The sequence below is a fragment of the Lottia gigantea genome, assembly GCF_000327385.1.
Source record: "Lottia gigantea unplaced genomic scaffold LOTGIsca_173, whole genome shotgun sequence".
Classification (NCBI taxonomy): domain Eukaryota; kingdom Metazoa; phylum Mollusca; class Gastropoda; family Lottiidae; genus Lottia; species Lottia gigantea.
Genome location: NW_008708187.1, coordinates 252020 through 275330, shown reverse-complemented (window position 1 = coordinate 275330; position 23311 = coordinate 252020). Strand labels below are relative to the sequence as shown.

At 34.5% G+C, this 23311-nt stretch overlaps 2 protein-coding genes across 2 annotated transcripts; both read left to right on the top strand.

Moving 5' to 3' along the window:
• Positions 1–404: 404 nt before the first annotated feature.
• Positions 405–2975, top strand: LOTGIDRAFT_151586 (hypothetical protein). Its single transcript, XM_009051895.1, has 6 exons — positions 405–515; positions 972–1084; positions 1370–1452; positions 1896–2035; positions 2430–2511; positions 2777–2975. The coding sequence occupies exons 1-6, from the start codon at positions 455–457 to the stop codon at positions 2946–2948; spliced, it is 651 nt and encodes a 216-aa protein (XP_009050143.1). The 5' UTR covers positions 405–454; the 3' UTR covers positions 2949–2975.
• Positions 2976–6538: 3563 nt separating this feature from the next.
• Positions 6539–22472, top strand: LOTGIDRAFT_82572 (hypothetical protein; the record flags this gene model as incomplete). The annotated part of the gene is made up of 5 exons (XM_009051874.1): positions 6539–6658; positions 20908–21095; positions 21724–21925; positions 22163–22243; positions 22404–22472. Coding segments are annotated over 5 exons (660 nt in total), but the record flags the coding sequence as incomplete, so codon positions are not given.
• Between the last annotated feature and the right edge of the window lie 839 nt (positions 22473–23311).

Below are 23311 nucleotides of genomic sequence, written 5' to 3'. Positions count from 1 at the left end.
AACGTTCGGTTTACATTTTTTTCCTTAATGCATGGTTTGAGCCGACCGAAAAGTATGTGTTGTGCCTAAATTTGGGTGAAAATCATTGAAAAAACCAGTTTTAAAAGGCCTTTGCTGTTTTGGGGTTTCTTAAATTTATTTTTCAAGGGAAGTAACTCCTCCATAAAAACGAAAAATGACTCTTTATAAATAGTTTCTGGCCTTAATGCATGCACGATACCCCCGCCCCCTCACAACACCCCCTCCCCCGGCGCCCACCCCCTAAACTTGTGTTAAATTAATGAAAAAACGAGTTTTAAACGGCTTTTTTCAGTTTTCGGGATATCTGAAAATTTATTTCCCAAGGGAAGTAACTCCTCCATTAAAAATAGATTGACTCTTCAATTTTGAAGACGGAAAAGTGAAAGAGTACGTGTCGAAAGGAGAAAGCATGAAGTGTTTTGACGCTTTGAAAATGGATCTTTCGTGGTTTTCTGTGTTGGTTTTGGCCTTTTTCGAAATCATAGCCGCATCAGGTGTGTATTTTTTCTTCCATTTTATGAAATTTATGTGTACTTTTCCCTAATTATGATAATTTCATTCATTTTTTGACTGATTCGTAACCACAACAACTCAGCATCAAATTCAATGTTTACGTTTACGTTTTGCCCCACCCCACTCAGTTTTTCTAGACTAGTTAACTTCTTGCCAGTCGTCCCACCCCACTTCTCTCAGTTTTTGAAGAGACTATCTTTTTGACTTCTGCTTTTCTTCCAAGAAAAGAAACGTTCTGTGTTATTATTTTGCAAGAGCAAAAAAAAAAAACACTCTCAACAGTGCTATAAGGTTATTCACTAAATAAATAGACAAATAACACATAAGCCATGAGGAGTTCAGGTCATTTTTTCTTAAATTTAAGTCTAAGGGTCTGTAGGAAGATTCTACTCAAGATAAATGTTAAGAATTAATTCCAAGATATTCTGTTGTTGTAGATATGAATTATGAGTTTGTAACATGTGGCTCAGTTCTGAAATTGATGAATCAACAGCATCAAGTACGCCTTCATTCTCATGATGTTAAATATGGCTCTGGTAGTGGTCAACAGGTAGGCCTACATTAATTCTGTCTCCATTGTAATCTAACAAGTTTTTTCATCAATGGGGTTCCAATGACATTATTAAAACCAATCAAAGCGTGTTATCTAGAACCCATTTTGCTGTAGTGGGTATCACATTAGGTCCTTCACAATTAGTGACGTCATCAAACACTTAATTTTAGGGTAATTGCAGGAACCACAGACGTCAGATTAAAAATTGAAATGGTCCCTGATACACATAAAAAATTTAGAAAACCTCTTTACAATCTCTGATTTGTGATGTGTGTATTTCAGTCAGTGACTGGTGTTGACACTTCAGATGATCATAACAGCTATTGGCAGATTCAACCTAAAACAGGAGCTACTTGTAACAGGGGGTAAGTTAGAGGACTTTTCTTTCAAATATTCTTGTTACACCTAAAAATACTAAAATTATACTGTTAGCTATGTGAAATTCCCAAGCCCAGTTACCCAGAATTTATTTAGAGATATTCCACCTTCTTATTCCTTGTGATGAAAATTTTTTAAGAATAGATTTCGATTAGATTAGAAGATTTGAACAAAGTAAGTAAACAAAATTTTGCCCTTACAATTTCATATTTTCTCAATCATTGTGTTAAAAATTTGAGTCTATTTTCAAATCAAATAAAATTTGGCAGTTTTGTGGCTGACCTCTTTGGCTATTTAACAGAACGCATCTTTAATTGGCCTACCATGTTGTTGACACGTTTTGGGTTACACAGTCTTCATCAGGACAACATGACTAAGAGACCAGAATACGGAGTACACGCCTTGTTTATTTTTTTGCTTTTTTTTGTAGAATTCCTATTAAATGTGGTCAAAGTATAAGACTGATGCATTTATCAACCCAACGAAATTTACATAGCCACCATTTTCAATCACCATTGTCTAGAAATTTGGAAGTCAGTGCTTTCGGTGATGAGGGCGTCGGTGATGAAGGTGAGTGTCACTGTTGAAATTAAATGGAGTTTTACTCCCTACTTTGTTTCTTGGGCTAAGACAAGCAATGCCATGCTGTGCTCAATGTAGGAGATTTTGTCAGGATGCTCTATTTTGAAGGATCTTTAATGTCCACAGCCTGTAGCCTACTGGGCATTGGTCAATTGGAAGTACATGGTTCATGGTAGCTCATGTCCACCAGCTGGTCTTTGACCAAACCACTTGATGTTTCTAGATCTGAAGCCATATCCAGCTTGGAATATCCATTGGAATTATGTGGAAAATTGAATTTTGAAATCTATCTCTTTACTTCTTTGATGGCTGGATGATCATGTTATTTAAATTCAAAAAAATAAGAGTTACTGCCCTTGTTGATTATAATATCCTTTTGTAGGTGATAATTGGGTAGTCACATGTTCCAGTAAATATTGGAGTAGACGAGATCAAGTTAGATTTAAGCATGTCGTCACTGAACAGTAAGTTGAATTTCTTTAGAGTTACTGCCCTTGGGTGAAGGGGAAGGCCAGAAATGAGAGGTGTCACAGGCCGCCCGGAAGCCAATGGAATTCAGATGGCCAGAGATGAATTTTGAGCACTTTAATTTTCACTTTAAATAAGTGAGTGGGGACACGTTTGCCAAAACTTTTCACATAGTTTTCATTACTTTTTTCGGTTATTTACATGTGAGTGGGGACACGTTTGGCAAAATTTTATGTCATGATTTAATTACTCTTTTTTTAGTTATTTACATGTGAGTGGTGACACGTTTGGCCGACCAATCAGTGGTCAGAGGGAAATCAGCGCCTACCCAAACCCTAATAGTTTAAATTACTGGCAAGCCGCGGAAGGTATCTTCGTCAAGCCAGCCCCAGACCCAAACACTGGCAAAACTTTCACCCATGATGAGTTATGATCCAACTAATTTATTTGTTTATGATCTATCATTTTTATTCACTGGTATTTTAAAAGGGACACAGTTGACTAATTATTTGATAAGCTAGGAAAGCAAATATTTATCCAACTGTATCCCTTTTAAATCTACAATTCTGTATTTTTAAGATATTTGTTATGGGTGTATGTGTACTAAGGAATACTTGTTTCATTTCATGGGCCCTAATTTTCAAAAACTGACACTTTCAGCATTCCCCTAATTTGATTGGTCATTTCAGTTTTGGTTTAAGCCAATCAGAGTTCCTTATTCCGAAACTTCAGTAGCTCTGTCATCTGATTGGCTAAACCTTAATATTTCCTACCATTTTCAAGGTATATGACCACAAGACAAGGATCATGTGAGAGAGTTGCGTGGACGTTAGGCACTTACTTTGAAAGATCAAAATTTTTTCCTGAAATTTTTTTTTAAAGAAATCCAACTTTAATTCTCATGTTTCTTTGAAGAATTTGGCAACAATTTAAATTTGAAAATTCCATAATTTCTTGGACGACTTTTTTGGCCAATTTCTTTTCATCATTTCTGAATCATTCTGGTATGATCTGATTTATACTAAATCATGTTCAACTGATTGTAGATATCATGTTCAACTGATTGTAGAAATCATGTTCAACTGATTGTTGAAATCATGTTCAACTAATGTAGAAATCATGTTCACCTTCTGTAGATATCATCTTCAACTTCTGTAGAAATCATGTTCAACTGATAGTAGATATCATGTTCATTTATAGAGGGAAATTTCAAATCATGTTCATGTTGTTAATAAAGTATTGTTTTTATTTCATTTTTATTTTTTCATTGGGGTCTACATTTGGCCAAGAAGCTTCCCGCCTAGGTAACAAAGCTCTTTTTGGAGAGCACAAAGCCCTACTTTACAAATGTGGTTGGCTTAATTTTGGAGAGTCACACAGGGGTACAAATTAAATGCCCCTTGAATTTTATAAGCTTGCTTATTTTCATGTGTACATTTGGTGTGATTCCTTTAATAAGAATTGGATATTTAAAACAAAAATATTGAAGCAAAATATTTTGTTAATACAGCATCGCGTCGTGCTAACGAATTTAAAAAAAAATCCCCGTTTTCATGTAAACGTAACGTAAAATTCCGCTTTATTTATGCGTTATGCCTATGTAGTGTATTACTGAGAATTAAATGTAGTCTGTATTTTCAACATTTTTATTTTTGTGTGGTTATTTCCCTTTATATGTTCATGAAAATTGTGTGTTGTATGAATTCTTTGCTCTCGGTATATTCGATACCGTCATTGATAAATAGGTTACCTTAGACGTTTTCCGTATTAAAAATTTTCCTTATTGCACACTGCATGATTTGTCTGTGTCTATAAACCCTATTATCAATAGAAAAAGAATGACATAAGACTAAATTATTTTTGTTTGATTAACTTTAATACATCGTATTATAAATTTCCCTTCATTGCACACTGCATGATTTTACCCATCTTCTTAAGCCCAATTATCAACATCGTATATAAATTTAGTAAAGCTGGTTTAAAAACATTGACTTATGGACTTTGTTAAGAAGCTTAAAAGCTTACAGCTAATATGTTGAACACGACCACAGGGCTTAATGGGCGGATTCTCCATTTCGAGGGTGGATTTTGGGTCTACTTTCTTTCGTCTCCATTGTAATCTTACACGTTTTCTACCACGATAGCGTTCTAATGACGTTAATTTCAACCAATCAAAGCGTGTCATGTTCAACCCGTTTCGCGTTAACACAACGAACTATTTCTTTACTTTGAAGCATGTATACCTGCAATGACATGACTTTAAATTTGCCAAAAATCTGACATTTGTTTACCAAAGTTTGTTTACCGTTGACAACAGACCGACTTGGCATTGTTTACAGTAATGACAACCATGTCGTCGTTAATCGCAATAAATACCGGTAAAGTCAGGACTCAAAACGACATCATGCCAAGTCATAGTGGAATTAATCACTTCAGTCCATTACGTTTATGGGAATTCAATGATGGTACCATCCTAACTCCGACGTTAATGTCTTTCAGTGGGTCATTAACAGAATGGTGCTTTCATGACTTTGTTTTTTAAATCGAAGACTGAGGCGACTCGCCTTTTTTGAGACACTGTCATATATAGAAAAGACATCTATAGAAATAGTGAGTAGAATTCCTAGTTTGAGATATTTTTATAGGAATTATGTAATTTTCGTACATTTCTAGTACTTCTGAAGACTATTTACATATATTCAAGACCCAAATCAACCCCCGAAAATTGCGAACTTGACCCTTTAAGACGTTGGGATGAATGTTATCAATTATTACAATCAATACGTGTTAATGACAAAGAAACCCTCCAAAAGACAAACAAAATATGTGTTCATTGATAAATAACAATGACAGCTCAACATGATGTCACGTGACATTGATTGGCCAATTATATTGCCTTTTTATTATCTTTTATTTTTTCAGTCCATATAGAAAATATTTACTTTTGATATCGACTGTGTCATGTTTCGTTTTTTCACAATATCCCCTCTGTCTTGGTTAAAATTCATCGCGTCTATTAAAGTCTGTTTCGAAGGTTTTTTGCTTACCGTAAAACTCATAACGACCAGCGCCAGCGTCCCGGGGTTGGTTGTACAAGTAGGTGGCTATCTCAATGGCGTGGGTCATGGGGAAGCGGGCAACTGCTCTAGACTTGAATGCGACAACTCTGCGGAGGCGCCATAGTCGCAAGCCTCTCCTAGAGCGTTTTAGAATGTTCTCCTGAGAAATTTTCGAAAAATCGAATTGGTTCATTCTGACACATATTTCAGGGGAAAAACGTAAAAAAATCATATTTGAGGTGCCATTCTTCTAGGGGACAAATTTGCCCCCCCCCCTTTCTGTACTATGTACCCCCACAGGGCACATGTTACTGGGGTGACGAGCTTACTGATCCGGTACGGACTCGTTCGCAGACGCACCGAATGTATATAAATACATGTATATAGATACTATATACTAGCTGAGAGAAAGTCGTATTCGTACTTCGATTATTGTCCTACACTATCTCCTGACGCGAGTCGTCTGCTTGTGGCTTTCCCGCCTAATTAGCGACTACTTGTTACTGCAATTAGTATACGACTATAAATAACTAACTAATAACTAACCATTTTGGATTATTAAGAAATTTTACTGACTCGAGAGTGCTGCGTTTGTGATGGAATTCTAAAGTAAAGTGCCGGAATTTTGGAGAAAAAATTCCAAGTTTAATAACCGTTGTGCCTTGTGATTGGAATTTGCAGTGTGGTTTTTTTTTTTGCGGAGTCCAACTTTGATTTTTTTAGAAAATCGCAGAATTTTTTTTTCGTATTTTACGAAATATTAAGTGCCTTTTGGAGAACTATAACTTTACTCAAAAAGACAAAAGCTCCATTGAGTATTAGCAAAAAAAGGGAATTTCCCAAAAATATTAAAGATATATAGAACTCATTAAAAATGGATGCCCTGTTTATCCACGTGGCCAACAAATTGGAAGCAACCCGATTTGGCGATAATCTCGGTAATAACAAATTGATAGACATAAAAGAACTTAAAACCTTGAATTTATGGAGAGCAGTTTTCGCCGAATTCTTAGCAACGATGTTGTTTGTCTTTCTAGGATGTGCTGCAACATTGACGGGAACGGGCACAGCCAAAGAAGTTAAGGTATGTTAAGGCTTTCTTTACCATTTTGAGGACGGTCTGTAGCTCAGTTTGTTAGAGCGTTAAATTCCTTACGTCATTTACTTCAAGTTTAGTCGAATATAACGATAATTATTTGTAATGACGATATTTCAATGATTTTATTACGATATTTTAATGATGTTATAACGATATTTCAATGATACAATTACGATATTTCAATGATGCAATTACGATATTTCAATGATGTTATTACGATATTTCAATGATGTTATTACGATATTTCTCATGATTACGATATTTCAATGATGTTATTACGATATTTCAATGATGTTATCACGATATTTCATGATTACGATATTTCATGATTACGATATTTTATGATTACGATATTTCAATAATGTTATTACGATATTTCAATGATGTTATCACGATATTTCAATAATGTTATTACGATATTTCAATCATGTTATCACGATATTTCAATGATGTAATTACGATATTTCAATGATGTTATCACGATATTTCAATAATGTTATTACAATATTTCAATCATGTTATTACGATATTTCAATCATGTTATTACGATATTTCATGATTACGATATTTCAGTGATGTTATTACGATATTTCATGATTACGATATTTCAATGATGTTATCACGATATTTCAATGATGTTATTACATGATTACGATATTTCAATGATGTTATCACGATATTTCATGATTACGATATTTTATGATTACGATATTTCAATAATGTTATTACGATATTTCAATAATGTTATTACGATATTTCAATGATGTTATCACGATATTTCAATCATGTTATCACGATATTTCAAGGATGTTATCACGATATTTCAATGATGTTATTACGATATTTCAATGATGTTATCACGATATTTCAATAATGTTATTACAATATTTCAATCATGTTATTACGATATTTCAATCATGTTATTACGATATTTCGGATGGGTCGACAAATTTCAATCACATCTGCCGTCTTCATTAGCCGAAGCTGAAATACGAAACGAAATTTCAGACGAAATGCCCCACTTCATTTGATCATAATTCAAACAATGATTTAGATTATGGCACAACTGTCATAAACCTACGTCATTTACGAGTTGAAATCTAAGTCAATTTATGGCTCTTTTCAATCTCGGCGCCATTTTTCAAGCAATAAAATATATCGTCGAGAGTTATTTTGAATAGTTAACCTTGAATAATAGTGTAGACGAATTTGTCATTTGATTGAAAACAACCCATGCATCTCAAAAGATAATCTTGAGATATTCAATTGGTTGTAGAGAGAGGTTTCTAGATATTTTATGTGCATTAAGGGCACTTATTGCTTCTATATACACATTTGTTAGGTCAATGAGCTTCAAACTCTAATTTTAAAGGGACAGATGCGCCGTACTTAAGTCTCAGAAACAGGAATTTTTTAGCTAAGCTAATCAGTAATAGTGTTCACAACACTACGTTGAAATTTGAGCCCTCAAATCCATGTGTGTCCAGAATCCACGTTTGAAAGTTAAAATGACGACTCGTCAATTTTAGATACTCTTTTGTGATATACAGAAATATATCAACTCAGCACCCCTTTCGAAGCGTTTTCGTTTTTGACATTTGGTTCTTCAACTCAGCAGTCCTTTCAGAGAGCGTCGAGTGTCCCATGCCAGGTATCTTCATCCTTCTAAAACACCTGTTGTCATTCTGCGATTTGATTCATCAGCTCAACACCCCTCTTGAAGTAGAGTGTGCTCAAGCTTCTCATTCACCTACTCTCATTCTGCGACTTGGTTCGTCAACCCGGCAGCCCTTTGGGAGAGCGCCTTTGCAGTAAAGAGAGTCGCTAGCAATGCACTTGACGACTTGACAACAAAGATGATGATGTTATTGCGGTCGGTATTCATCGACAAAAAAAAAAATAGATGACGAGGTCGTCATTCCTTCAGTGACATTTTTGCTGTCAATTTAATAGTTCAGAAGTTTATTTTACGTCACTAGAGAAAAAAAAATGGCTTATTTTTAAACAATAAATCAGTTTTTTTATAGGAGAACGCGGATAAAAAAAATATGATTGGTTCATTAATGGCCTTTCACGAGATAGTAGTAAAAATAATTACAGTAGATTAAAGGGACAGTGTGGTGTTGTATCTGAATGTTTTAAAGGGCCAGTCCGATTATTTTAGAAGCAGGAGCATATCTAGAAAGTGCCCGAGGGGTTGGGGGTCAAAAAAATATAGCTGTCTCTCCGAAATCTTGAGGGCTTAATTTTCACTTTTTTATCATCCAAATTAAGTGTAGAAGAGACACTCCATTTCATTTCATTTTTATTGTTATCCGAATTAATTTTAAAATAGCCACTCCATTTCATTTCATTTTTATTATTATTTCAATCAAATACAGAAGAGACACTCCATTTCATTTCATTTTAAGATACTCCATTTCATTTCATTTTTATTATTATTTCAATCAAATACAGAAGAGACACTCCATTTCATTTCATTTTAAGATACTCCATTTCATTTCATTTTTATTATTATTTCAATCAAATACAGAAGAGACACTCCATTTCATTTCATTTTAAGATACTCCATTTCATTTCATTTTTATTATTATTTCAATCAAATACAGAAGAGACACTCCATTTCATTTCATTTTAAGATACTCCATTTCATTTCATTTTAAGATACTCCATTTCATTTCATTTTTATTATTATTTCAATCAAATACAGAAGAGACATTCCATTTCATTTCATTTTTATATCATTTCAATCAATTGTATACGAGACACTCCATTTCATTTCAAGTGTAAAGGAGATACTCCATTTCATTTCATTTTTATTATTATTTCAATCAAATACAGAAGAGACACTCCATTTCATTTCATTTTTATATCATTTCAATCAATTGTAGAAGAGACACTCCATTTCATTTCATTTTAAGATACTCCATTTCATTTCATTTTTATTATTATTTCAATCAAATACAGAAGAGACACTCCATTTCATTTCATTTTTATTATTATTTCAATCAAATACAGAAGAGACATTCCATTTCATTTCATTTTTATATCATTTCAATCAATTGTATACGAGACACTCCATTTCATTTCAAGTGTAAAGGAGATACTCCATTTCATTTCATTTTAAGATACTCCATTTCATTTCATTTTTATTATTATCCAAATACAGTAGGCCTACAGAAGAGACACTCCATTTCATTGCATTTATATTAGTTTAAGAATGTACACAGTGCAGATGGATTAAAAATACAATGAAAAAGATTTAGTAGTTGACCCTGACATGGATTAAGGGCGTGTAATTTAAGATGTAAGTGTTGAATACATACAATAAGATATGATATGTAATTTATTAAGACACAGTATATTATATTTACATTTGATCTAACATTTCTTCTAGTAGGGTTTCACTAAACCACTAAATGTACCCTAATGTACAGAAGCTCGATTTGAACACGAAATCTTTTGTTAGGTGTAACTTTTATGTGCCTGATTGGGTTAGTGAAGACTGGTACTGAGGGAAATTTTGCCAAGACACTGCTATTAGCTTACTCTTTTTAGATTTCTAATTGTCGAGGATTTTTAACGTGCACAGCCTGTAGCACCGGTCCTTGGTTTTTTGTCCCATCTGAACTACTAGACACTTTTTCCACCAGTTCATGCACGACCATCCAGTAAAGAAAAACTCTGAAATAAGATCTTTTATGCCAGCAGCAAAAAATCTACCCAAAGACTAGACCATTTGTCAACGTCGCTCTCTGAGCTGGTTCATGTACGACCAAGCCCCTAAAAACCACCATCGGTCAAGAAAAGGTCCACCTTCGATCTTGTGTGGGCCTACCATTGGGAAAAATCTTATGCCTTCTATTATAGAGTTCTATATTTGCCAACTGGGTTTACTCTCCAGCTCTTAGTGATGATACAGCTAAAAATAGTAACAACCGCTCACGTCAATATTTGGAGTAATTTATGTTGAAGAAGCTTTGAGAGGTCTTGACCTCCACCCACCAAAGAACAACGTAATCCTAACATAAAAACATCATGTGTACACAAAGTTAGTAATATATGGGCGGAACGTTTCGGGAGTTTATATTTTGGTAACCTTGACCGAGGTCCTTTTGAAAGCTTTACGTAAACGTAATTCTTGTGTTGCTCTTTCTTGTGTTGCTCTTTCTTGAGTTGCCCTTATTGTATTAGTCTTTCTCGGGTTACCCTTTCTTGTGCTGCACTTTCTTGTATTAATCTTTCTTGGGTTACCCTTTCTTGTGTTACCATATTTTACGTTCTTACGTTGCTCTTCCCCACCCCCTCTCATATATCTAGATAGGTCAATATCAAGTTCTCGACAACCATCAGGACTAGACAACCCCAAGGAATGTCTCTAATGACGTCCACTACGGACATCGTAAAAAAAGTCCCACATTCTTCTCCTGTCCAATCTTATTAGCCGTCTAAATAGTAGGGCAAGATACCATGTTATAGATAACTTATCTTATCATAAATAAACGTGTTTTTTATTTGACCACCGGGTTATGTTACCATCTGACGTGGGGTGGACTAATTTACAATGGTCAAAATGTGGTCAAATTAACACAAAAGTAACGCATTTTGTAGATGTGTTTGTCAACGGAGCAGCTGACTAAAACAGATTAGTTTGTTGCTTAGTTTCCGAATTATTGTAAACAGATCAGCTTAATCTGTAAACATAGCATGTTTTTAAAATAACTTAGCTTCTGAATATTTGTAAACATATCAGCTGTATTTGGTAAACAGATCAGCTGTATTTGTAAACAGATCAGTTGAATTTGTAAACAGATCAGTTGAATTTGTTAACAGATCAGCTTTGTTTGTAAACAGATCAGTTGAATTTGTAAATAGACCAGCTTAATTTGTATACATAACAGCAAAATTTGTAAATCATTGTAAACAGAGCAGCTAAATACAGTAATGTATCTGATGCGGCATAGATACACTGCGTAGTGCGCAATGAGAAAACCAATTTTGATAACAGACTGTAAATAGTGTTGATGGATTTTCAACTCCCGTGGAATGTTTCAAGTCGGTAGATGATAATCGATGGTTGAAGTCAGTCGATAATACTGACGCTAATTGTCTTTTTAATTAATACATTATCTTCTAGAGGCCTACTTATCGTCTAATCAACGGTCAATGTACATGTATTACGCGTTTTAATCGAACAATTACGTGGTAAGAATGCTTTTAAATGGATTGTAATTAGGTTTGAATTGTAAATAGGTTTGAATTGTAAATAGATTTAAATTGTAAATGTATTTTACTGGTAAATAGGTTTTAAATTGTAAATAGGCTTTAATTGTAAATAAGTTTTAAATTGTAATTTGGTTTTAAATTGTAAATAGATTTTAATTGTAAATAGGTTTTAATTGTAAATAGGTTTAAATTGTAAATTGGTTTTGAATTGTAGGTCTTAATTTTGAATATATTTTAATTGTAAATCGGCTTAAATTGTAAATAGATTTTGAATTGTAAATAGGCTTTAATTGTAAATAGGTTTAAATTGTAAATAGGTTTAAATTGTAAATAGATTTAAATTGTAAATAGGTTTAAATTGTAAATAGGTTAAAATTGTAAATTGGTTTAAATTGTTAATAAGTTTTGCTGGTAATTGGGGTTTGGATTGTAAATATTTTTAATTGTAAACGTGTTTTACTGGTTAATAGGTTTTGAATTGTAAATAGATTTTATATTGTAAATAGGTTTTAAATTGTAAATAGGTTTTGAATTGTAAATAGGTTTTAATTGTAAATAGGTTTTAATTGTAAATAGGTTTTAATTGTAAATAGGTTTTAAATTGTAAATAAGTTTTTCAATCTTTGAATAGATTTTGATTGTAGATGTTCTTCATTTGAGGAAGAAAATTTCGCACAATCTCTGATCCGAAATAACCGAGTAAAATTGAACATTGTCATCTTCCTCGAGTATTTGATGCGAACATAAAAAAATATTTGATTCTAAAAAAGGACACACATGCTGTTATCTGAACAAAAGAATACAAAATCGTTACGTCAAAGTACAATGGGAGCCAGGAAGCGCTTAAAAGTGATTAGTTTTTTTCATATCATGTGGTTTTAAACCTGGTTGATGATGAAACATAGTGTTATTAATTTCCTTTATTCTTCAATTCATACAATTGTTATATCGCTATACACTTCCTTCATCACCTTATTGTCTATTCATTCATTCTTCTTTCATTTGTTAATTCATTCGTTCATTCATTCATTCATTCATTCTTTAAGTGATTCATTCATTCATTCTTTTAGTGATTTATTCATTCATTCTTCTGGTGATTTATTCATTCATTCATTCTTTAGTTGATTTATTCATTCATCCATTCTTTGGTTGATTTATTCATTCATTCATTCTTTAGTTGATTTATTCATTCATCCATTCTTTGGTTGATTTATTCATTCATTCATTCTTTAGTTGATTTATTCATTCATCCATTCTTTGGTTGATTTATTCATTCATTCATTCTTTAGTTGATTTATTCATTCATCCATTCTTTGGTTGATTTATTCATTCGTTCATTCATTCTTTTAGTGATTTATTCATTCATCCATTCTTTGGTTGATTTATTCATTCATTCATTCTTTTGTTGATTCATTCATTCATTCATTCATTCATTCATTCTTTTAGTGATTTTTTCATTCATTCATTCTTCTGATGATTTTTCCGAATGATGGCAACGTGATTTATTGAATTCATTCATTCTCATTTTTCATTTATTCACTCATTTTATCTTTCATCCGATGATCCATTCGTCTGATTATTTATTCATTCGTTCCTTAATTCATTCATTCATTAATTCATTCATTATTTCCGACAGTCACTCAAATTTGCTTAAGTTAACTCGAACTTGCACCTGTTAACTCGAACTTGCACCTGTTAACTCGAACTTGCACCTGTTAACTCGAACTTGCACCTGTTAACTCGAACTTGCACCTGTTAACTCGAACTTGCACCTGTTATCTCGAACTTGCACCTGTTAACTCGAACTTGCACCTGTTAACTCGAACTTGCACCTGTTAACTCGAACTTGCACCTGTTAACTCGAACTTGCTTTTATATTTTTGTATTTGTCTGTTGATTAATATGACGGTGTTGTTTGTAATGTAATAGTAAGTAAATATTTTGGTATGGTTTTACTATTTGTATTAGTAAGGTATTAATGTAATCTACCAGTTAAGCTCTGTGTAATTGGTACTTAATAGTCATTAAAAAAATATTTATTATACTTTTAATATGAACTATTGACCGGTTATTATCATTAGTACGCCTTCGTGTATGTTACCCAAGTCAAGGCATATACTGTATATTTGCGAGTATAATTCGCACTTTGTTATTGTCACTTAACACGCATAAACTATGCCAGTGCCAGCGCCTGGCACAGCGCCAGTGCCCCTTTTATTGAATAGTACATATTACTTTCATGCACTCGAATCTCTAAAGTGACAGAAGACAATTGGTATATTTCTCCTGTGTTTTATTATACACAACGTTTCAACAATTTACATTGTCACCATAAGTTTTTATGGTATACTACTCCCGAGTTTTATTTTACACAACGTTTCAACAATTTACATCGTCACCATCAGTTTTTATGATATATTACTCCCGAGTTTTATTATACACAACGTTTCAACAATTTACATAGTCATCATCATGTGAACCGTGTACCATAGACTATTCCCTTTAATGTCTGACACATTTCCTCTCTTACTTCCGTCCGGACAAGGTCAAACTTTGTTTTCGAGGTTAATTAAGCAAGCAATCCACGAGAAGTAGAGCAGAGGAAATTTTAACGATTTTTTTTCTTTGATCAAAATAGACGTTGTGATTCATTATAGTCCATTTATCCTTAACGGCTTCATGTAATCAGCTATATACAAAATGTTCCAATGCTTTTTCACGCCCTTGTGTGTCTCTGTTTGACCAATAAACTACATTTCCCCACTTTCTGGACCACATTACGTCAACCCACCATAGTTTTCCCGCTTCCTTTTCCCGCCAGCGCCAGATTTTACCGCCAAATTTTCTCAAGGATTTAACGAGATATGCACATTGGTTATTGTAATCACGACCAAACTCATATCAAAACTATCTTGTATCTTATTTTGCACATTTCCAAACTACACTTACGTTACCCCATCATAGTTTTCCCGCCACCTTTTCCCGCCGGCGCCAGATTTTACCGCCAAATTTTCTCAAGGATTTAACGAGATATGCACATTGGTTATTGTAATCACGACCAAACTCATATCAAAACTATCTTGTACCTTATTTTGCACATTTCCAAAATACACTTACGTTATTTCATCATAGTTTTCCCGCTCCCTTTTCCCGCCGGCGCCAGATTTTACCGCCAAATTTACCCCAGCCTGTTACGGTATAGTAATATACTTATTGATTAATTAAGATAATGAACTTATCAGGTAGTTTTTTCTTCACTTCATTAAGTTCAAGTTCACGTTCCAATCAACTGACTGATTTTATCTTAAAGTTGCCATAACCTTGATTATTCTAATTAATCATTTGTTAATGGATCGTTACTTTTTAAAGGAATTACTACGCCTATATCTTCGAATTGGGACTACGGTGGTTCAGTGAGTTAGACGCATGCTCGCTAACCTGAAGGTCCAAGGTTCAATCCTGGCATAGGTCAAGATGATACCTTCGAATTTTTCAACATGGTTTTCCCCCTGTCAGTGATACGGGTAAGAGGGGCTGACATGGAAAAAGCGTCTCGTCGTTCGGATGGGACAATAAACCGATCCTTTCGGACGTGCAATGTGACAAGGTTCCGTGTGGCGTTCATGACTTCGGATGACACACGCCTCCTCCCTTAAAGAAATGTTTTCCCCAAGGACTCAACAGAAGTTAGTTTTCCCTTGGGTATATGTTCAGAATTGACTAAAGTGATGTCTACGGTTACAGAATTTCGTGGTCGACACCTAGACTCTATACGTGACAAACACAAATTCTGAGGGGAAAATATTTTTTTTGTTACTTTGACAACAGATTTTGGTATGTTAATGACCACATTTTTACGAGGTTAACTTGTTTCTTACAATATGTCAAATTTAACAAGTTCGGGGCAAATTTTTTTCTCTTGTTCTTAGTAAAATAATTACTTGTTTTTGGATATGGGTTCGACTAAACTTCGAAATTCTCCAAGAAAACAGGAACCTGGAATCTTAAAGGAACAGATGCGCCATATTGGGAGGTTGATTTGAGTGTTGAATATATGTAAATAGTCTTCAGAATTACTAGAAATATACGAAAATCACAAAATTCCTTCAAAAATATCTCAAACTAGGAATTTCTTTTCCTATTTCTATCAACGCGTAAGAGCTGCCTGATTTGAAATCGCAATCAGTGCAGTTGACCCTTCATTAAGTCAGTCTGCCCCAAAATCGTACCCCAGTTTAAGGAGACAGACGCCGCCAGTTTCTAATAATTGTCAGCGATTTTCAGAATGAGTGAAGAAATTCATGATTTATCTAAATTATTAACTATATTGTAATAGAATACATGCTTGAATATCTAATTACACTTTAAAGGAATTGTCTCTCGTATTAGCTCAAGTAGAATATAAAACTTCATTTCATTTCATTAGCTCTAAAAGGATGAATAGTAGGATATAAAACGTCATTTCATTTCATTAGTCCAATAAGATACAGAACAGTAGGATATAAAACGTCATTTCATTTCATTAGTCCAATAAGATACAGAACAGTAGGATATAAAACTCCATTTCATTTCATTAGCTCTAGAAAGATGAACAGTAGAATATAAAACGTCATTTCATTTCATTAGCTCTAGAAAGATGAAGAAAAGTATGATATAAAACTTCATTTCATTTCATTAGTTCAATAAGATACAGAACAGTAGGATATAAAACTCCATTTCATTTCATTAGTTCTAATAAGATACAGAACAGTAGGATATAAAACTCCATTTCATTTCATTTCATTAGCTCAATAAGATACAGAGCAGTAGGATATAAAACTCTATTTCATTTCATTAGTCCAATAAGATACAGAACAGTAGGATATAAAACTCCATTTCATTTCATTAGTCTAATAAGATACAGAACAGTAGGATATAAAACTCCATTTCATTTCATTTCATTAGTTCAATAAGATACAGAACAGTAGGATATAAAACTCTATTTCATTTCATTAGTCCAATAAGATACAGAACAGTAGGATATAAACTTCATTTCATTTCATTAGTTCAATAAGATACAGAACAGTAGGATATAAAACTCCATTTCATTTCATTAGCTCAATAAGATACAGAACAGTAGGATATAAAACTTCATTTCATTTTCCCTGTAATTCTGCTGCAATGGAGGGCACTTGCCTTTAAAATACGTCCTTATAAATGGACCATTAGTGAAACAACAATAAAATAGAATTTGAAACTGTAGCATGACGTTTTTCAATTATTGGTTGTCGAAAAGAAGAAACTGTATATTTCCTGCTTGAGTGAAGACTAATTTAAAAGGGTTGGGCATGGAATTCAATATTTATTTGTCACTTCTTGATGATCATATAGATAACTTAGATACTTAAGATCTATTGTGGTCTAAATTTGCCCTCTACCAGCCGATGGAAGAAACCAGATGTGGCGTCCAACTTTTTTTATATTTACCTTGTACCAACCGATCGAATAAAGTAAGCTACGAAACTCCTAAATCCTCATCTTCACAATGTCAAGCTATTACGAACTTCGTCTTATACCTTGACTGCAACAACCATCTTACTTGTATCATTGAGATTTGTAAATGCAGTGATTTGATTGGATTGAAGGAAAGTGTGCGAAAAATAAGCGATAATGTTCGTAATACCTTGACATTGTGAAGATGCACTCGAGTAAGCGCTACTTTAAGGACTGTGGTTTAAGAGAGTTCACATAGACGTCCGCATGAGATTTCAATATTGTACGTCAGCAATTTATGCTTTATTACTTGGCACTTTCCCTTTGTATATAATATGATTACAGGAAAGATTTCCTTTAAATTCTGATTTGTACTCAATGCATGCGTTTCTAAATTGCTGTATCGTTTTTTTGTGGTTTTAATTCAATATTTGATTGTAAACAAGTTTTAAATCTTACTGCAAATATTTGCGTTTTATTTTTTTTAGATGTGTTACACAATGTATTCCATTGTCTATTTTTAAAAAGAGCTTCGGGTCCTTTTTTCAATTAACAGATAGGACAGTGGTCTCATTATCCAAATAGTTTCGTACGAGGGAGTGAATTATAATCAATCAAAACGACCTTTGTATACGAGAGGGGTTGGATTTTACTCCTATAATATTAGCGAGTTTTGTATGTGTGATAAAATTTACAAAACAAACAGTATGTTGAAGAATATTGATTTGCTGTTTGTTAATCACGTGGCAATACGAGGTTTACGGACTAAAGTGAAACATGATAGAAGTATGTAATGGATTCGGGCATGTTGAAGGGACAATGGCTTAAGCCCAGGCACAATTTTGTGTATTTTAAAACTATGAACTTATACTGCCTGTACCTGTGCTTTCGTAAGATTGTTTTCAAAGCAATGTTACAACGTCTATTCTTAATAAAGTTCAGAAAAGAAGGACATAAACCTCAATTCTATTTTCTATTTGCTAGAAAATATGAATGATTCCATTAATAGTTTCGCCCTATAAACACGATTATGGCTATGACATAGCAAATAATTGGCATGTAATATTTATGGATATTTATGTATTCATCGATGACTTTGCCGTCTAAGCCCTACAAATACTGAATAAAGACCGAAAATTCGTATACAGAATAGCTGTTTGAATAGGTTTAAGGCAAGGTTCACATTTGACACCTTTACTTTTCATATTGTGTACACAAAATACAAAGACTAGGATTTCACACGAAAACGTTGAAAATGTAATAAATAAAAAGCGAAACTTTTGAGAAATAATAGGTCGGATTTGGCAATTTTCTGTCAATTTTAACAACGCAACGAAAGTTCGGTTAATCGGGAAATAGGAATATGAAATTTTAATTTATTTTCGAGTTTTTTTTTTTTTAATGTCGCATGTTATTTTTCGCTTTATTTGTAATGTGTAGATTTTCGAAATTTCTTTAATTGTCATTCGATTTCGATTTGTCAGCTTGTTTTGACAGTGGGAAATTGGATTGATGACGTCATAAATTAATAGTCATTTGATTATGTTAAGGAACGTTCCGTATATTTAGAAACTTTAACCAATCGCGTTAACCCTGAATTGTTTGTAGATGACTTGACAAATTTTCCCTCATTGCACAGTTGTTCGTCTTCGTTTGACCCATTACGATTCAGAAATCATTTCGTTCCCAAAAGGATCACAATGCCCTGTAAATATTACTGATAACAGTACAAAAGACTGGTGTTTACATTGTATAACGAGTTACCAACTACTGAAGAATTTTTTATAAAGGTCACTACGAGACAAGAATGTTTTCCCGAATTTATCGGAATATTTCAGATAGCTGAGAAGCTTATGAGACTGAAAACGATTTGGGATGGTCACGTTCGTCTTTAATTAAATACAGACGAATTTATGTAACCACCGGAAGTGACGTCATTTCATATTTTGAGCGTTGGTTCTTTATATGACGTCATTACTTGGTTACGTCGAACAAGCAGTGGTCGTGGGTTGTAATCTCGGTCGGCGTGTGACTAGAATAAGTCATCTGCACGCATAATTCCAGTCGTCCCAGCGGTAAATGGGTACAGATAATCTGGCAATGATCAATGCTAAGAGGTTTGGTCAAGGACCAGCTGGTAGAAAGGATCCTCATTATTCCAGTTGACCTAGCTGTAAATGGGTACAGATAAACTGTGAAAGATCAATACCAAGAGGATCAGCTGGTAGAAAGGATCCTTAATTGTGAACCTAAGTTGTTATACTTGTAAAATATAGTTGTTTCTTTCATGATCATAGTTCCCCTTCACCCCCAAAAAATAAAGTAGAGCAAGACGTTTTCTAAAGACAATGCAGAATAATTATAAGCATGACGAATCATTTTTTTATATTCAAGGTTGAATGTCTTGTATAAGCACAATGAATACTCCATTGATGGGTACTTGAGTCCTTGTATTCGACTTAATTCACCGATCTCTTTAAAGGGACAGGTGCGCTATTTCTGAAGATTTTGGCTTTACTTTATGGCAGAGAATGACTTAGCAATTTTGCCAAGCACAATTCATATACAATATAGGCCCACGTTGTATAAAAATTTGAATAACTGGGATTATGGCTTATTGAGAATTGTAAAAGAAGCTATTGACCCATATTTACTCGTGTCTTTAACCTTGTTTCCTTTCTTTAACCCCGCGTTTCCTCTTTAAAGGCAGATGTACGCTTATTCTCATAATTTTGAAAGGCTATTAACCAATTTTGTCAGTCTAATAAGACCAAACTTTCGTTCCGTGTTTTATTAGCTTTTATTTTTGATATAGCCACTTCAGTTAGGGTCTAACGGCAGCCCTCTTGAACGTTCGTCAATTTAACCTTTTGACCGAACTCGAGAGCGTCTGCTTTAACCAATCAAATTTCTACCCTCTTCAACGCTGGCCTTTTGTGACATGGTGTTTTTTAGGCGAGGTAAAAAGGTTAATTTGATGAACGCTCAAGAGGGCTATCGTTAGACCCTAACTGAAGTGGCTTTTTGAAATATTTGTTGATTTACGTAGAAAATGTTCCTTTAAGTTACTATCATTGAATGGGAACCCATTCGACGTTCAATATGTAACAGTAATTATATCGTCAAAGGGTAACGACCTATTTAGTCTGTGAATTATTGACACTTCGAACTGTGACTGTGTAAATTAATTCAATACCATTGTATGTCTATATTATTACAGTTAGACAGTCAATACATTTTTTACTTGGTCAAGGGCAGTAACCCATTAATTATTCATTATATATCGTGTTGTTAAAGGAAAGCGTTCACGTAGACTGAAAATGTTACCTAGTCAAGGGCAGTAACTCATTAATTATTCATTATATAACGTGTTGTTAAAGGGAAACGTTCAAGTAGACTTGATATTTTACTTGGTCAAGGGCAGTAACCCATTAAATATCACGTAATTGTCATCTTAAGGCCGACCAAAGAACCCCCCCCCCCCCCCCCCACCTCATGAAATATTTGAGTAACGGTGTTTTTGTATGTCATTTCAGATAGCCTTTACGTTTGGTTTGGCCATCATGGCCATGATACAGATGATAGGTCACGTGAGTGGTGGCCACGTTAACCCTGCTGTCACAGTGGCAATGACAGTTGCCATGAAGAGCTCAGTTATCAGAGCTGTACTATATGTCTTCGCGCAGTCCGGCGGTGCCATCGTAGGAGCTTTTATACTGAAAGGGTAAGTGGTGGTGTGACCAATTTGGCTTGTGACCGATGTGACTTGTGACCAGTGTGGCTTGTGACCGATGTGACTTGTGACCATTTTGCTACGACCAATGTGACTTAACTTATTTGGTTTGTGACCGTTTGCAATTGTGACCAATGTGACTTGTGACCAATTTGGTTTGTGGTGGTTTGCAATTGTGACCAATGTGACTTGTAACCAATGTGCCTTGTGCCGATTCGTTGTGACCAAATTTCCAGTGACCAAATCACCTATACTCCCGAAAAGATAACACATTCATTTGAAACTGCTCCATCTTGTTAAACGCCTAAATTTACAAAAAAAAACAAATAGAAAAATTTCTCATATCTGCAAATATGGAGTATTTTTGGACGTTGCTATGGTAACGGAATGCTGATTATTGAAATATCAATATCGTAATGAAACAAACCTGCAGATGTAATTAGTTATTGATGATGCTCTAACGAGTCAATATACTTAACGATTCGTACCCTACCCACGATCAGTTGGCCAGTGCTTTCGAAAGTCAGTCTGGTGTCAGCTTTCAACCCCTATCACCATTTCAGTTCCGTAGCCCAATAACGTACAGAAAAGGCCATAAGACTCCATTTTTTCTTTGCAGGGTTACTCCGTCCGTGTTCCACGATAATCTTGGAGTGAATGACATCGCCGGCATAACTTCAGCTCAGGGATTTGGTATCGAGCTGATTTTAACATTCGTCCTGGTAATTGTGATATTCGGGACTACAGATGGGGACAGACCAGCCTTTGGCAGCCAAGCATTGTTGATCGGTTTAACGGTGACGTTAGGCCACGTTTCAAGTGTAAGTATACCCGAGGTTTAAGATTTGAAGGGGACGGGGTGGGATGTGTATGGTGGACACATCAAAACAGTTCAGAATGGTCGATGGTACGATGCCCAGTGCGCTTTACGTTGCGGCAAATGTACCAACCTCCTCATCCGCTCCTTCAGAATACAGGAGCATTGTCCCATTCGATTCAAATTCAATCCTTTATTGTATTGGTCCGTAGTGGTATCATTATGATTCTCTCTTTTGTAGATTTCATTCACTGGTGCCAGTATGAATCCCGCCAGAAGTCTAGGTTCAGCAGTAGCTTCCAACTCCTGGGACAACCATTGGGTAAGCGACTTCTTTAAGCTCAGGGTTCTAAGGAGATGGGTAGACTTCCAACTATTGGAAACCACCATTTCAGACCATTAGTTGAGCCACTTTCCAAACAAATATGGACAGTTATTTGGAACCTCTGTTGTATAACAAGTATGGATGTTTCTATTTTTAGATTTACTGGGTAGGACCAATATTGGGCGGAGTTTTAGCAGCTTTGGTGTACAAACTGATCTTAAGTCCATACAAAAATATTAAACCAATTGACGAAGCTATGAAGGATATGAGTAAGTAATCAAAGGCTTCCGGCAGAAAAGTACATTTCCGGAAGTGGTTTCCAGTCTACGCAAGAGTGGCAAGAATTAGTTGTTCGTTGCACACGAGCTTCACCAAATTATGGGTTTAATGGTCCCATGATCATATATGAAAACAGTCACACGTATTTGTGATAAACCGGAAGTTCTTAAACCGCCATTGAAATGTATGACCGGAAGTGCTTAAAACCACTAATTGTCAAAACTGGAACAAAACAGTCGTCGGGGGTTCCTAGACATGAACGCTTAAACCTGGGAACCCCATGTAATCCAGACGCCTGGATGATTGAAAAATTTCCCTCATGGAACACTGCATGGTGTTGTCCGTTGTCCTAAGCCGCTCAGGATCTTTTCTTTTTATATTTTCAGTGCATGATGACAATTTTGTCGTGATACCACGTGACTACTTCAAAGATAACCCCGGCAAACATACCACCACTCATTCTATTTCCCGGTTGTAAAGTACTTCATTCGTCACTTCCGGTGACAAAGATCTGATTGTAGTATTTATTAGATCTGTTTGAAATACAGCTAGAGATATTTCGTTTCATTTATTTTCTTTGGGAATAGTCACTAATTCTAGATCTTAAAACGTCAATGAATCTTTTGGAGATGTCTTTGAATGTGCGAATTAGCCCGAGGAAATTAAACGAAACGAAATGTATAGTGCTTTTGGAAGATTATATTGCATTGTGATAATCGAGACTATCGAGTTTATTGTATATACCAATGTAGCCAAAGCATCCAGTCTCTTTTTATATGAATATTT